This window comes from Sorex fumeus, unplaced genomic scaffold, assembly GCF_029834395.1.
Source record: "Sorex fumeus unplaced genomic scaffold, SorFum_2.1 ptg000098l, whole genome shotgun sequence".
Lineage (NCBI taxonomy): Eukaryota > Metazoa > Chordata > Mammalia > Eulipotyphla > Soricidae > Sorex > Sorex fumeus.
In genome coordinates this window covers 63,053,820-63,071,320 of record NW_026606155.1, presented here as the reverse complement: position 1 = coordinate 63,071,320, position 17,501 = coordinate 63,053,820, and the positions used below count along the sequence as shown (strand labels likewise).

The following is a 17,501-nucleotide window of genomic DNA, read 5'->3' as shown; positions in this document are numbered from 1 at the left end:
AAAATTCAGAATATTTTACTGGGGGGGCTGGAGCGATAGCACAGCGGGTAGGGTGTTTGCCTTGCACGCAGCCAACATGGCCGACCAGAGTTCGATTCCTCCGCCCCTCTCGGAGAGCCCGGCAAGCTACCGAGAGTATTCAATATGCCAGACACAGTAACAACAAAGTCTCCAATGGAGACGTTACTGGGCCTGCTCGAACAAATCGATGATCAACGGGAGGACCTTTACTTTACTTACTTTACTTAGTGAGTTTATATGGCAGTGGAAGGTGCACCTGAAAGTTTCAGCATTTTGGCGTCTTTGTGGAACTTATCCATGAGGCAGTGGAGTCAGACCAATGGCATGGAGGCAACTGTTGGGGTGTAAGTGCAGTTGCTGAGGCTTCAGCAGGGTGGAGACTTGACCGGTCCCCCTCCCAAGGATGCCCAGAGTTCTCAGCTAGAGTATCAGAGAGCCGCTAGTTGATCTTTTTTTGATATTTAATCATGAGTCTTTAACCCTGGGCTGATAGATAAACTTACTTGGTGGCTGTGTTGGGATGTCAAATTATTTTTGTTGCAAGAAACCAAATGCAAAAATTAAGATTATTTTGAATAAAAGTTATTTTTTTGTTTGTTTTACTTTATTCCTCCGCCCCTCTCGGAGAGCCCGGCAAGCTACCGAGAGTATTCGATATGCCAGACACAGTAACAACAAAGTCTCCAATGGAGACGTTACTGGGCCCGCTCGAGCAAATCGACGATCAACGGGAGGGCCTTTACCTTTACCTTACCTTACTTTATTTTAACACAGTGATTTACAAAGTTTTCATAATACACTTGTTACAGGAATTCAGTATTTCATCACTAAGCCAATGTAACTTGCCGCCACCATTGTCCAATTTTTCCCAACCACCCTCCAAGCCTGCCCCCTTAGTAGGCACAAAATAATGTATTGCTTGTTACAACTAAATGGCTGATGAAATTGTCAAAAAATACTTCAGTAAAAAATAGTGAACATTGTAATGTGTCACCATGGAGTCACTCTTCTGAGGCTTTACAGAGCTGTTTGTTGCCATTTAAGCCTTCTGTGTTTATTTTGTTTATTGGGCTTAGTTGTCTTCTGTGTAACTTCCCCCATCTAATTTGTTGTGCTCTTACTGGGATGTCAGTATTGTAGAACTTGGAGGTTGTGTAGAACTGGGCCAATGGATAGGTTTACATGGTGATGGCTCTGAGATGTGCGTGTGGCTGCTGGGCCTTTTTGGAGTTACGGAATAGGTGGTGGAGACTGCCTACCCCCTCTCCCAAAAGATTCCAGACTTTTCAGCCTGGAAACCCATGTACCTGAAATTTTCATCAGTTTGTTGTCTCTGCAGAGATTAGTTTTGAAACAGTGGAGTTGGACCATTGGCATGGCAGCAGCTGTGTGTGGGGTATGGGTGCAGCAGCTGGAGTTTAGGCCAGAGAGGGATTCTTTCCCCTCCCTCTTGAGCCTGCCTAAGGTTTTCAGTCTGGAGAGGCTAGTATACTGGGAAACTTTAGCAGCTCCTCTAGTATCTTCTCAGAGATTTATTCGTGAATATGTAAAGCTGGGCCAATGGAAAAGTTTAATTGGCAGTGGCTATGGGATGGATGAAGATTATTTTATGAAAGCCAAGAATATTTAGTCTTCAGTTGACTTGTGTACTGTAGCCATCTATGGTTTTCTGCCTTTTTTCTCTATATTGTGTTTCCCAAAGTGAGCAGTAACCACCCCAGGTGGGGGTGGGATGCTGGAAGAAACCAGGAATGTAAAATAGTAGCAATATAGTAGCATCAGATGCAATTGGTGAATGCTTCCTATTTGTTCTTTAAAGAAGGTAGAATTCCTGCAAGGTGCTGAGTAATTGGGGGAAAGGGGGAATTGGCAAAATAATTTTGGAAGTGGTAGGCTCACTTTGTCTACCAAGACCCTAGAAATTTTTTTGCCTTAGTTTTGAACCTCACCTGATGCCTTTGAATCCTAATTTCAAGTTTCCTAAAGAGAAAACATAAAGAGTGCAACATAGCATACTGATGAATTACCTTTTCACTTAACATTGTAAAATAATTTTATCGTGATTAATATGGACTGTCTTCTTGACTTGTCCCTGATCTTAGAGGGAAGGCTTTTAGTTTTTCCCCGTTGAGAATAATGCTGGCCATGGGCTTGTGACTTTGACTATATTGAGGAAAGTGCCTTCATTTCCCATTTTGCTTAGAGTTTTCATCATAGACTAGTGTTGGATCTTGTCAAATGCTTCGTCTGTGTCTATTGATATGATCACTTGGTTTTTATCTTTTATTGTTATGATGGATTATGTTGATTGACTCGGGAATGTTAGACTATCTTTGCATCCCCAGGATGAGTCCCACTTGGTCATAGTGTATGATCTTTTTGATGAGTCATTGAATTCTACTTGCTAATATTTTCTTGAGGATCTTTGCATCCGTGTTCATCAGAGATATCGTCCTGTAATTTCCTTCCTTCCTTCCTTCTTTCCTTCCTTCCTTCCTTCCTTCCATCCATCCATCCATTCTTTTTTTTTTTTTTTTGTGGTGTCTGTCTGCTTTTGGTATTAGGTTGATACATGCCTCATAGAAAATGTTTGGGAGTGTTTCTGTTTCTTCAGTTTCCTGGAACAGCTTGAAAAGGACTGGCAATAGGTCCTCTTTAAATGTTTGGAAGAATTACTAGTGAATCCATCTGGACCTGGGCTTTTGTTTTTAGGAAGACTTTTGATTACTGTTTCAATTTCCTTGATCGTGTTAGGTCTATTCAAGTATTCCAAATCTTCTTTGTTCAGCCTCAGGAGGTTTTAGGAATCCAAGAATGTATCCATTTCTTCTAGGTCTTCTTGTTTCGTGGCATACAGACTTTCAAAGTAACCTCTGATGGTCTTTTGAATTTCTTTAGTTTCTATTGTGATATCCCCCTTTTCATTTCTGATTCGGTTTATTAGGGTTCTCTCTTTGTGAGTCTTGCTAGTGGTTTATCTATCTTGTTTTGTTTGTTTGTTTGTTTGTTTTGGGGGGGGAGGAAACCCAGGTCATTGATTTAGGTGGGCCCTTCCTTCCTGATAAACACTTACGTGCTATAAACTTCCCCCTTAATACTGCTTTAGCTGTGTCCCACAAGTTCTGTTAGCTTGTGTCTTCATTCTCATTTGTTTCCAGAAATCTTTTGATTTCTTCCTTGATTTCCTCTCCAACCCACTGGTTGTTTGACATTAAGCTTTTTTAATTTTCAGGTGTTTGATTTGATTCTCTGTTTCTGTGTGTGATTAGCATCTATATTCAGTGCACCATGGTCTGAAAATACAGTTAATACAATTTCTGCCTTCCTGATTTTGTTGAGGTGTGTTTTGTGGCCCAGGTTATGGTCTATCTTGGAAAGTGTTCCGTGTGCGAGAATATCATGCTAAGTGAAATGAGTCAGAAAGAGAGGGACAGACATAGAAAGACTGCATTCATTCGTGGAATATAAAATAACATAACATGAGACTGACACCCAGTAGATACAAGGGCCAGGAAGATTGCTCCATAGTTGGAAGCCTGCCTCATAAACTGGGGGAGAAGCAGCTGGAATAGAGAAGGGATCACTAAGACAATGACGGTGGGAGGGAGATGTGTGCTGAAAGTAGATAAATGGTCAAACATGATAACTTCTCCGCATCTGTATTGCAAATGCTCAAAAGTAGAGAGAAGGTATGGGGGAAATTGTCTGCCATGGAGGCAGGGGGAGGGTTGAATGGGGGGTATACCAGGAACATTGGTGGTGCAGAATTGCACTGGTGGAGGGATAGGTGTTTGATCATTTTATGATATTGTAACTCAAACATGACAGCTTGTAACTGTATCTCATGGTGTTTCAATTGAAAAAAAGAAAGAAAAAATGTTCCATGTGCACTGGAAAAGAATGTGTATTTGGTTTCAGGGGAATGAATTATTTGCTCTCTGCCATTTCTTCTTTCAGAGCCTGTACTTCATTGCTGAGTTTTAGTCTTGTTAATCAATCAAGAGGTGATAGCGTGGTGTTGAAGTCTCTATTACTGTGTTGCTACCAATATCCTCAAGTATATTAGCAGTTGTTTTAAGTATTTTGCTGGCCCTTCATTGGGTGTGTGTATGTTTAGGAATGTGACTTCTTCCTGATGTACATATCTCTTGATTATTAAAAAGTGGCCTTTGCTGTCCTTTTTCAAACTGAAATCATAAGTTGTTTAGTATAGCCACCCTGCCTTTTTTGAGGGAGTTGTTTGCTTGAAGGATTGTTTTCCATCCTTTGACTTTGAGTCTATTTTTGCTCTGACTGTTCAGATGTGTCTCTTGTAGGCAGCAGAATGTTGAGCTCAGTTTCTGAATCCATCTTGCCCCACTCTGTCTCTTAATTGGTGCATTTAGATCATTGACATTGAGAGCGATTATTTTCATGGGGTTTTGTGTAATCTTTTTGTAGAGGTTTGTTGTGCTTGCAGGGGTTTGTCTTTTCTTACAATAACCCCTTCAGTCCTTCTTTTAAGGTTGGTTTTGAGTCTATGAACTTCCTGAGCTGTTGTTTATCCATGAAATAGTGTATCATTCCTTCGAGTCTGAGAGTCTAGCCAGATAAAGTATTCTTGGTGAGGCGTTCATTTCATTGAGTTTTTTCAGTATATCCCACCACCATCTTCAGTCTTAGACAGTTTCCTCTGATAAGTTTGCTGTAAATCTAAGTGATGCTCCTTCTCAGGCTCAGACAATTTCCTCTGATAAGTCTGCTGTAAATCTAAGGCATGCTCCTTCTTTGACCTTGCTGTTTGTAGTATTGTGTCTCTATCTGTGGTATTTGTCCTTCTGATTATGATATGTCTTCTAGTCTTTTTATTTGGGTCTCCTTTAGCTGTACTCTTTGGGCTTCTTGGATATGGATGCCTGCATTCTCCAGCTCTGGGAACTTCTCAGCAATGATATCTTTAACTGTTACTACTTCATTGGGGTTGCCTCCCTGTCCTGGGTACTCCAGTGATCCTTATGTTGTTCCTTTTGAATTCATCCCCTAGCCTCTTATTTGCCCTTGATCTATTTTGAGGTCTTTTTCCATTGTTTGTTCTTTTCTTCATCTACTCCTCGTGGTGGGGTTCTGCACTGTTTCTTCATGTTGCTGAATAGTATGGAGGTGGATCCCTCCAGTTCGCTATTCTTGCTTCAAGGGAGGCTTCTGGATGAGCTCAGTTGATGGTGGCCTCTTTTATCCCCTTCAAGAATACTAACTTCCTCTTTGGTTCTCCTGTGTGACTTATGTGGGACCTCTAGTGCAGCTTCAGGGGATGTTCTTTTACATTAGGCTTGTTCAGAGTCTTGTGTTCAACATTATTTTGATAAGTCTTTGGAGTATTTTGATTGGAGTAGGCTAGTGGACTATTGGCCTAATGTGTTTGGGATACCAGGCTGTCTTTGTAAGAATTAGGTAATGGAGGTTGAGATGGGAGTCCAGAGCGCTATGAAAGGGGAAAATAAATACAACCGCATGAGAGGCTGCCACCCTGGAGACTATGTCCCCTGCCCCTGCTATACCTGTGGGTGTTCATGTGGACACCTGAGTCCAGAAGGGGTCTCCCAGTTCACTGTGACTGCTTGCTCAGCATGCTGCCCTGGAGCTATTCTTCTTCTTTTTTAAAAAAAAAAAAAACAGAAAAGCTTTTTTGTTGTTATTGTTTGGCTTTTTTTTTTGTTTGTTTTTTGTTTTGTTTTTTGGGTCACACCCCAAGATGCACAGGAGTTACTCCTGGTCTGTGCACTCAGGAATTACTCCTGGCCATTCTTGGGGGACCATACAGGATGCTGGGAATCGAACCCGGGTCAGGCCGCATGCAAGGCAAACGGCCTACCCGCTGTGCTATCACTCCAGCCCCTATTCTTTATTCTTAAGGTGTATTTTACTCCAAGGTCTGATAATCTTTAATAACTAATCCCATCACATTAGTTTCTTCTGCGTACTCAACTCTAGTTAAACCACTCCAGTTTTTATTTTAATAATTGTACTTATTCAAGCCCTTAGCACAGCTGTAGGGCGCTTGCCTTGCACGCAGCCAACATGGCCGACCCGAGTTTGATTCCTCCGCCCCTCTCGGAGAGCCCAGCAAGCTACCGAGAGTATCTCGCCCGCATGGCAGAGCCTGGCAAGCCACCCGTGATGTATTCGATATGCCAAACACAGTAACAACAAAATCTCCAATGGAGACGTTACTGGGCCCGCTCGAGCAAATCGATGAACAACGGGAGGGCCTTTACTTACTTATTCAAGAATTTTTTCTTTTTATAACTTCTGTGTATTAATATTTTTTAAATCTTTCTCTGTGATTGTTAATCTCAGTTTCTGTAGAATTTTTGTGGTTTCTTTATTGCATTTTAAAAATTACTCGTTTGTTGTCTCAGTCTTAGTCTATTTGTGCTGTCACTGTGTTTTTCATGATCATTGTTAGTTGTTATTCTTTATGGACCATAGTGTTTTACTTTTTTTCTGTTACTTTTTTTAACACAAGAGTTTTCTGTATATTAGAGTATAACATCTTTGGAAATCCCATTCTCCTCCCTCATCGTGGTTTGTTGTGGCTGCTTGCTTAGTGAATTTTATAAACTGTTTTTGTAACATCTGTATTCCTTGTCATTTGTGGCCACAGATATCTGTATTCCATTAGCTTCATGGTTAGCTGGTGTTTTGATGGTTTCCTTAAATTTCTGAGCCCTGGGGGGAAATTCCAAGATTTTGCAGATTGACAATTGTATTGGGGCACTCTTTCAGCACTTACTCAAGCCATTTATAACTGCCTGAGCCTCCACTTTTTGCCAGTCAGAACTGAAAGCTTAGAATCTCCATGGGTGTGTGTGTGTGTGTGTGTGTGTTCGTGTTCTCGACCTACGCGTGCATGTTTGCTTCTCAGTTTCCCAGTATATGCAAGAGCTTTTTCTTTCCCACTGTCTCCTTTCCAAAATTTCTTTTTTAGTCTTTTCAGTTTGCATATTGCTAGTCTTGATTGTTGATTTGTTTCCCAGACTGAAACTAATACTTGGCTTTAAATTCCTGTGAAGTCATCTCCCTCCTTGTAACACTTTATGTTGAGCGAAGAGGCATGAACTTGTGCTATTCTGATAGCCCCCAGATAGGTCGAACTTCACAACCACAATTTTTTTGAGAACAAGATCTATATTGCCTCTTCTGACATTGTAAACCTATAACCAGATTGCTGGCTACTGCCTTTATAATTTACACCAGTGTGAGGAGGTGGACTATTTAACAATTCTTTATCAAATAATCTTCTAACTAGATAACAGAGTTTTGAAGAAGTTCTGCCCATTTTGAACAGCTCTTTAATTGTTTTTATGGAACAAACATTGAAATTTCTGTACTTCGTTTCTTTGATTATACCATTCCCTATGGTGTTTATTGGTATACCTTAACCTCTGTTTTACCCTTTAGTTTGTTACTTATTTAAGTGTGACCCCAGAGACCTCTTGTACTTACAAGGTTGTTGTGGTATTCTGGCACTGCAGGACAAAGGCAGAATCACATTCTCAGGCCCTTGTGATGAACCATTGGATTGCCATTGAGGCCCCTGAGCTCTTGAGCACTACTTGGAAGTGCCCCTGTTCCCCACTCAACCACCCACAACCCTAAATATTTAAAAAAAAAAAAACAAGCACGCATGAGTTTTGCTTTCTTCCTCAAGTCGAGTTTGGTCTTTTCTTATTAGATTCAAACTCATTTTTGTTAGAAACACCAGCACAGTGTCCTTCTAAGTGCATCCTTGCACTTTTCCTCAGTACAGGTAATAAGGGAATAATTTTGATCATTTGGTACTATCTACCAGCTGTCATTGAATTTAAAATTTTGGATTTAGGGGCTGGACAGACAGTGCAGCAGGTAGAGCACTTGCCTTGCATGCGGCAAACCCAGGTTTGATCCTTAGCATCCCATATAATCTCCTGTGCACCTCCAGGAATAATTCTTGAGTACAGAGCCAGGAGTAACCCCTGAGATCTCCAGGTGTGGCCCCAAAACAAAACAAAACCAGTCCACCTTCTTTTCACCATCAGGAGTTTCAACAGATTCCTGCTTTTATATATATTACATTCAGCAGTTTGGGCTGTTTGTAGTGGGAGAAATAGGGTGGGGTAGGGGGAGGTATCTTCTCATTTTCCATGGAACTGGATGTCCTAAATTATTTAAAATTAAAAGTAGTTCATTAAGAATGTATTTTTAAAATACTTTATACTGTTCTCAAATTTTTATTACCATTATTTTAAAGACACTCAAATGCATATAAAAGTAAGTTTGTTACAGGTATAGATGCACATACAAAACCATCTATGTATATTCATTCCTTTAGGATTATGTACAGAAGGACTATACCGAGTTAGTGGAAACAAAACTGACCAAGACAATATTCAAAAGCAGTTTGATCAAGGTAAGAACAAAATTGAATGAAGTAAAACAATTTTTAATTATTTTTATTGTAATTTTGTGATAAGATTGGTTTTTATATGAAAACCTAAGGATATGGATATTGACAAGAATTTTGGTATGTGGTGTTAGATGTATTGGATAGAACATATACTTCTTTCAAATGAGAGACCTATATAAACCATTACTAGAATCAGAAAGACAACAAACTGATTTATAACAGATCTGCGTTTACCTAATGATATTTAAATGTCTTTTTTACTTTTTTGGTATTAAACCAACAAGCTAACCATTAGAAGTAAAAACAAAGCTGAATTCTGTACTCATTAAAGTTATAAAATTAAACTTATACATGAAACCAGTACTGTCCTGTTATTCATCGATTTGCTCAAGTGGACACCAGTAACTTCTCAATTGTGAGACTTGCTGTTACTGTTTTTGGCATATCGAATATGCCATGGGGTGCTTGCCCGGCTCTGCCATGTGGGCGGGATACTCTCGGTAGCCTGCCAGACTCACCAAGAGGGACAGAGGAATTGAATCAGGGTCGGCCACGTTCAAGGCAAATGCCCTATCCACTGTGCTATCGCTACTGCCCAAAACCAATATAGATATAAATTATTATAAATGCAAAAAATAAAACTAGGTATTGGGAGGGAAGAAAATGCATAAATAATTTTCTAATCTTTTTAATGGCATTGACAACTGGACTACTTAGTAAAAAACTGTTAAACAGTAAACTTTTAAGATAGTAGATGAAATATTTTAAAAATCAAGAGGCAAATTACAAATTTGGAAGGATGTAAAACTGTGGTAGATGAAAAAATACTCAGAAAAAAGAACCAATATGAGTGTGCTCGACCCATTTTATTCAAAATAAACAAAATTTTGGGACTAGGCAGCTCAGTGGTTTAGGAGGTCTGTCTCATTCCTCTCCTCCCACCCTCCCCAAATGGAAAACTTTAAAAGGATTATATTTTATTCTTAATGTGACAGATATTTTTGCTAGAGTATTGGCAAACAAAATTTTAGTTGTGGGTGCCTTTTGAAGGCAATTCAGTAATCTTTGAGAAAGATGTCAGGGTAAACTCACAGCAGTGTTTAGGTTTTTAAAAAGTAGCGAGCATCCATTCTTTCTTAAGTTGATGTTCTTCCTTGAAACATATACCTCACTTGCTTATCTCTGTCTCTTTGCCTGCTTGCTCTTTTAAATTCTTGTTCTCTCTTGAACATACACTTCCTTCATTTTTGCTGACCCCTTTCATTTTTCTAAGTTTTCAATAAAAATTTCTTGCTTCTTGGTGGTGGAATTGGTGTTTGAATATTATCTATAATGAACTATTGTGAACTACTTTTATGAAAATAAAAAATATATATAATATAAAAACGTCTTGCTTCACCAAAAAAAGTAGTGGTACTGAAAAAGTATAGTACTGATTTCTGCATCAGATAATTGAAAAGTTATATATGTTGAAATAGTAAAAATTGTATTTCTTCATTATAATAAAGAAAAAGTTGATTTTTCACAGCAAATAAACCTTAGGATTAACCTTTATTATGTTTGATTTTTGCTTTTGCATTTGCTTTGGGGCCACACATGGTGATATCCAAGAATTACTCTTTGCTTTGAAGTGCTCAGGCATCACTCCTCATAATGCTTTGGAGACCAAATGTGGTGCTGGGAATTGAGGCTGACCTAGGTTCAATCCTGGTTCCGTAAGCATCACTTTACTGATAACTTTAGTCATAAACTCACACATTTTTTTCAAGTATAAATTAAAGGTTTAAACTTATATTCCACTTTTGTCTATCTCCTTCTCACCTCTTTTAAATATCTTATATAAACAATGTATTTTAAAAGATAGTATTCTTGGTCCAGATATTAAAGTGATTGCCTTGCATTTGGGTTACATCATTTTGATTTTTTGTAGCATACTGTCCCACAGTACTGCCAGGTGTGACCCAAAAAGCAAAAGAAAAAAGAAAAAGGAAAAAAATTGACCCCTCCTAATTTTTTTTTTGAGAATGCAGTCATAACAAATACTGTGTTATTGGTCCTTTCTTCCCTAATCTAGTTTGAAAGGCAAGCATTAGAACAAGGAAGACAAGTTAACCTATAAAGAAAGGTTTAATGTGAATAGCTTAAATATATTTGGCTTATAATGTTTTTAAATACAATTACAAAGTTATAATGAAATACATTTAAGTCTTATAAGTATTAGTATGATAAATTAAGGATTTTTATATAAATTAAAATTTGAACTTTGTCTTCTAGATCATAATATCAGTCTGGTATCAATGGAAGTAACAGTAAATGCTGTGGCTGGAGCTCTTAAAGCCTTCTTTGCAGATCTGCCAGATCCTTTAATTCCTTATTCTCTTCATCCAGAACTATTGGAAGCAGCAAGTAAGTATAAGTGTTTTTGTTTTCTTTTTTAAGGGATAATGATAGCAGTTTAGGTTAAACAAATTAACTTTACCTCAAAAAAGTAAAGCAGGGGCCAGAGAGATAGTGCAACAGGTAGGGTATGCATCTTTGATCTCTTGACACCCTATATGGTCCCCCAAGTTTCACCAGGAGTAAACCATGAATAAGCCCTTAGAATGCCCATGTGGTGGAGGGGGATGGATGCTGGGGAAGGATAAAGCAGTAACATGCCTCCTTGGTTTCATTATTTATTCTTACTTTAGCATTTACTTTCCTTGGTGGCCGGGGGAGGCACAGTTTGTTCCACACCTGATTATCTCAGGAATCATTCCTGGCAGTTTTCAGGGGGTCCATATGTGGTGCCAGGAATCAAGCCAGGTTCAGCTGCAATCAAGGCAAGCACTTTACTCTCTCTCCTGTCCTTGTTGAGATATTTCATTAGTCAGATAGTCATTTGTTACCTGGAAGATGAGAAAAGATTTGAGTATCCTAGTTCTTTCTCAATATTTGTATTCTAATCTTTAAAGTTAATGTAGTTTCTTAAAATTTTCTTTAAGTGAACTTTCCGATAACTTTGGATGTCAAAAGTTTTTAGTGAGTTTTCATTAAACTAGAAAATATTGCTAGAAAATTTATAGTTATTTTATATATGCTCTCATTTAAGAAATTGGGTCAGTTAGGGGTGTTCTTTGTTGTTATTGTTGCTTTTTGACCATTATTAAGAGTAGTCCCAGAACTTTTCAACTTGGGAAACATGAGAACTGATTTAAAAGCAGTACTTGGAATGTGAAAATTCCTTGTACTTGTTTATACCAAGTACTTAGAACTTTGGTTGGTGTATAAATTGATTTAGTCTAGGGGACAATCCATTGTTAAGTTTTGGAAAAATTAAGTTTCCATATTTATAAGCGAACCACATTTCTCTTATTTTTTCCATAATTTTCATAAATTGTACAGAAACTAAGTTAAATGCTTATACAGCTTTGAAGGAAATTTTTTCATACATGCATAAATTTTAAGTATTACTTGATGATTCAGACCAGTTGGTCGCAAACTTGGCTTTCAGGCGAAGTTCACTTTGCCCCACCGGGTTTTGGAAAATTTGCAAGCTGAGAATGGTGTATATGTACTTTTTTTTTCCCCCCCTTCCTCCCTTCTGTACTAGGACCTTAATATGTGAGGTATGCACTTTACCACCATACTGTATCACTGGCTCTATTTTAAGTGATCAGCATACAGAGAAAATGTCATGACATAGTAAAATAATGTGAAATTCAAAAGTTTATTGGAACGTATTTGTTCTCATTTGTTACATATGTCTGTGACTGCTTTGTGCTTAAAGCTTCTGGATTGAATAGTTGTTCCCACAAACTATAATATTTTTTCTTTGTTATGAGTAATAATAGCCTAGCACTTAATGCATAATTGGTTAATTCTAAATCAGTATCTAGTGATAGAAATTGCTTGAAGCAGTTAGACTCACTTCTGACTAAAACTGAGATTTCATTGATGAATATCACTTGCAAAAAGACTTGTTTTTGGAGTAGTTTTTAGCAGGCTCTTTATAAGTAAGACAAGCAGGAAGTTTACTTACATCTTTTAAAATGTTTAGTTGTACACAAATTCTTTACTATTTAATTTTACAGAAATCCCGGATAAAACAGAACGTCTTCATGCATTGAAAGAAATTGTTAAGAAATTTCATCCTGTAAACTATGATGTATTCAAGTATATAATAGCACATCTGAACAGGTATTTTGTTTTTTGAAAATAAAATTCTCAAATATGTAGTTTGCTTAATAACTCTTAAGTAACATTAACATTTCCCCAAAAAAAGCTTGGGTGGTATTTATTTATTTATTTATTTATGTTTTTTGGTTCTTGGGCCATACCCAGCAGTTCTCGGGACTTGCTTCCTGTACTCCTGGCTGGGCTTGAGGGATCATACAGGGTGCTAGAGATCAAACCTGAATTGGTCATGTCCAATGCAGGCACTCTACACACTATTCTACCTCTTTGGCTCCAGGGAGTAAATTTTTTAAATGTTCATTAAGTTTTATAAAGAAAGATGTTACTCTTTGTGTTGTGTCAGTGCTTGTGGGATTAGAATGGGATTTTAGTTATCAAACCCAAGTCAGAAATTCAAAGGAAACACCCTACCCAACTGTGCTATCTCTCTGGACTCAATATATTGCTCTTTTTGGTATCTGTAATGATTGTGTATAGTAAGTACATTTCTTTTTTTTAATCACTTTTTGTTTTGCATCACACTTTTACAGACAAAATTTTAAGTATGAAGTTACTAATAACTCAGCAAAACTGTTTGAAAATGGGAAAATTGATGTTTAAATAATTAGATAATTTGTAATGTCACATAATAAAAGGACATGTTTTATGACTAGTCAAATCCATTTTAATGAGTTCCTGTTACATTTCTAATTTTGTGTATTTCATGGGTTTTTGGTGAGATTTTGGATGTTTCCAGCGTTGGTTCACATAGATGGCACACCGTAATTTTGTCTTTTAACTTCTCACAATAGTCAAGAAATTTAACCATGCAATTAGAATTTGTTTCTACTACCAGAAGCTCTTAGAATTTGTCATACAACCTTTGAGGCAGAGGGTTTCTGCACATAAAGGACGTCTATAAGCAAAATTTTAATTTTTTAATTTTCAAATTCGGTACAATATTTTTAAAATACTCTGTTTAACATAAGAAATGAATTTTACTGTTCTCATATTAGAATGAATTAAGCATAGAATGCCCATGAATAGAAATATTTAAAATTTGAAAATAAGTCATGTAAGATCATTTCCAGCTCCAGGATCTTTCATTGCAATGAGTTTTTGATTGATTTCTAATTTTTTTTTCTGTCATAATTTCAGGGTTAGTCAGCAAAATAAAATCAACCTTATGACAGCAGACAACCTATCCATCTGTTTTTGGCCAACCCTGATGAGACCTGATTTTGAAAATCGAGAGTTTCTGTCTACCACTAAGATTCATCAATCTGTTGTTGAGACATTCATTCAGCAGTGCCAGTTTTTCTTTTTCAATGGAGAAATTGTTGAAACTGTGAATACTGTGGCTCCTCCACCATCTTCAAACCCAGGACAGTTGGTGGAACCAATGCTACCACTTCAATTACCACCACCATTACAACCTCAGCTGATACAACCACAGTTACAGACGGATCCTCTTGGTATTATATAAATAGGAAGTGTAGCAGATAGCCTGAAATTGGACAAAAAGCAAATCTAAGCATGCATGTTTCAGGGTTTAGTAGTATACTTCATGTTTCTTACAGATAATTCACATTCAAAATGATGAGACATTTTCTCTTTGGACTATATGGTATTCCTTATTCATTTACATTACAAATTTAAAACCTGTGATAAGCATGACTGGAGAGATTTAATTTTTTATAAACAAAAATAGCTATAAAATACAAAGCTGCTGTTGCATGCAACCTTATTGCAATCAGTATATCATTCCTGTGGCATTTTCTGTCACATTATATTGTGAATAAAATTTTTCTATAGAAATTAAATGATTTAAAACACATATATGAAACATTTAATGCTTTTCAGCCTGCTTTATGGCTGGTTTTGTTATTTGATGTGCTAATTTGGGCAAGTTAATTTACATTTTAGCAGTCTGTGTAGCTAACCAAAAGCCCAATAAGTATTTTTTAATTTTAGGCTACTTTTGCCATGTTTAAGATGTTAATTTGAAAGAAAGAAAAAAATACGCTTCACATATTTCTGCACCTTCATCTTCTTAGTAAACTTGTGGATGATTTGATGAGGGGTAAATAAACATTTCTTGTACACACATACCAAGGACATGCTTGTGGCTAAAGTCAATTGATAATGTTGTGCAAAGGATAGTTGTCTCCAACTCATTTTTTACTGTCCATGATAAACATCTCGTATACTGTTAATTCTGTAAACAGATGCATGTTCAAAAGATCTATGATGGTCTTGTAATCTTAATCTAATATATTTTAGATATTTTAATTTTTTTCCCTCTTGGGAAATACATTTAGTATAGTATAGAAAATAATTCATGACATTTTCATATAAGGTTATATAACTTTTCATACATAAAACAAAATTTGTTGTAGAAAATTCTTTAAATCAAACATTTTAATGTAGGAGTTCAAATTAATCTGTTCCTTGGATCTATTTTTATGTGCCCCTTAAAAACATATCCAAAAACCATTGCTAATCTAGCAATAAAAATACTTTGGGTACTGACAGCCTCTTTGGAGTGTATATATAAGTTGCAAACTTGTATTCATATTTTTTCCAGTGATATGTCATACTAAAATCCTTTTGCACCATATTTTAACAGATCTTTTTCTTTATGTTGGTACCAGATTTGCTGTAAATGACTGCTGCTTTTGGGATTAAATTTTCTGTTAGTGAAGATATATCACCAGAACACTAAATTACAGATAAATTTTTCAAAATACATGGCATAAGTAAATTTGTTAGGCTTTGCTCAAAATCTGTTCACTATCAAACCTTGCCCTCCCCCCCCCGAAAGTAAAAAATGGTTTGTCTTTCAATGCTAGGTTATATTTTGTGTAGTAAAGAGAAAATTATTTGGTCCATGTTGTAATCTTCACTCATACTGCAATTTTAAAGTTCTCTGATGTGTATTATACTAAATAATTTTGAGATTCAAGGCTCCTAAGAGTTTGATTTGCTACATTTTTATCTAAAAATAAATACTGTCTTTCCCAACTGTCATGTCCTAGGTATTGTACTTCTGATTTTGACTTCAGAACAAGATGTTGACATGAACCAGGCTGCTGTTTGAAGTACATGTATATTATAAATTATCTTATTTGTGTTATAGTCTTACATGTTTATTATCTTTTCTAAGAAAACAAAGTCCCTATTATTCCTATTGCAAAGCACACAGGAATTAAGAAAGTACAGTAATTTTTAAAAGAAAAATCCGGTAAATGTAGTATTCTTAACTTGTTCTATATTACTTATACCTATTGTCTATATAGCTTTAATTTATAGCTGTCAGTTTAACATTGGCATGTCTGGCAAAGAAAATTAAACTTTAAGAGTTTTATAAACTGTTTCTAGGTTGCTAAAGAATTTATTTTTCTACTATATATGGTATAGACAAAGCTCAACACTATGTACAGGAATAAAAGCCTGACTATTTCTTTGGAAGTAGACTGAAAGAATTTTCAGAACCGTTCATGTCTTCAAATCATTTGACCATAACTTTGCTATTGTAATATGTGAATCTTGATTTATTTAAGCTATTCTCTTTTATACTTTGTTAATTTAACTTTCTTGTGCATTTAGTACCACTTTTGTTATTAGAACTAGCATTTACCATTTTCTACATTAACTATTTTACACCACCCCCAAACTTATCTTCACTTTTCTATGCATTCTATAATTGATTTGACAAACTTAGTTGTGGGTTGCTTAACCTATTCTACATTTGGTTCAATTAACTAGTAAGTTAAAGTTAATTGAAAATTAAAGTACAGTTTAAAGCTCAGTCTGTTACACTGAATTGATTGCGTTTGTTTTCGCAGAGGGGGTAGATGTTTTTAAATATTAGAAAAATCTAAGAACAGAATAATATAATTAAACTTTTTCTGGTAAGATGCTAAAAGGTTTCACTGTTTAGGGACATATGAGACATATTCTCAAATGAAAAAATAGTAGGTAGTCTCAATTATGGGTAAACATTAAGGCATTATATTTTACAATTTTAAATAAAATTCCATCTACATACATATTCATATGTTGCCATTGTTTCATTTAAGCTTCAGTGCTTGTACTCCTTACAATATTGTACTAACAGTATCTAGATTAGTAATATAAAGAAGTATAATGCTACTCTTTCAGAATTTCAATAGATTCATTGAAAGTTCTATTCAACAAATATTTATTGATATATATACAATTTAAGTACAGAATTCCAGATACAATATATTTCCATTTAAATTGGTATTGGTTGGAAGTGCTCTTTTCCCCCTTAACATTTATCAATGTAAATACTGTAGGTTACAGCAATCTAACTTAGCAGAAAAGCAGCTTTTATTTTCCATACTGTATGTAAATAATGTAGACTTTTTTTGAGGTGCTGGAGTTTAATTTCTAATATTTCAGATATTTTTTAAAAAAAGGGAACAATTGGAATAAAACTTAGGCCTTAGCTTCCATGGTGATTTTTAGTTTTTTATAAATTAATAATTGTGATGCTATTTGTCAACTGGATATAAAAATATATATAATTTTAAAAGGTCAAAGTGCTTTGTTTGTTTATAATTAATGTAATTTTGTGCTCCACCCACAGGATGCTGCAGTAAATTAAATATCAGTGAAGCTTCTGCTGTATAAAGAATGCTATGAATAAAACTCAAGAAGCTTTGTAATTTTAAGTTATAGTTGCCTCTAATTTTACCATTTTGTTGGTAAGACTTGGCTAAATTTTTTTTGCATAAAATAGGAAAATAAAAATTAAATGTCAGTACAATTAAAATTTTATTAGGGACCTTTTACTTCTTTGTGAAAGGAGACCAAAATTGTGTGTATGTGTGTGAGTGTTTGTGTATGTGTGTGTGTTCACACAAATAAAAAT

At 36.0% G+C, this 17,501-nt stretch overlaps 1 protein-coding gene across 3 annotated transcripts in view; it reads left to right on the top strand.

Annotated features, from left to right (window-relative positions):
- The window catches only part of ARHGAP5 (Rho GTPase activating protein 5), a 97,582-nt gene extending 80,281 nt beyond the window's left edge, over nt 1-17,301 (top strand). For all 3 annotated transcript variants that reach the window (XM_056134376.1, XM_056134377.1, XM_056134375.1), the window contains exons 4-7: nt 8,372-8,449; nt 10,721-10,852; nt 12,520-12,625; nt 13,760-17,301. In XM_056134376.1, the coding sequence (XP_055990351.1) occupies nt 8,372-8,449; nt 10,721-10,852; nt 12,520-12,625; nt 13,760-14,087 (644 nt within the window). In that variant the 3' untranslated portion in view covers nt 14,088-17,301. The remainder of the gene's footprint in view (nt 1-8,371; nt 8,450-10,720; nt 10,853-12,519; nt 12,626-13,759) is intronic.
- The last annotated feature ends 200 nt before the right edge of the window (nt 17,302-17,501 follow it).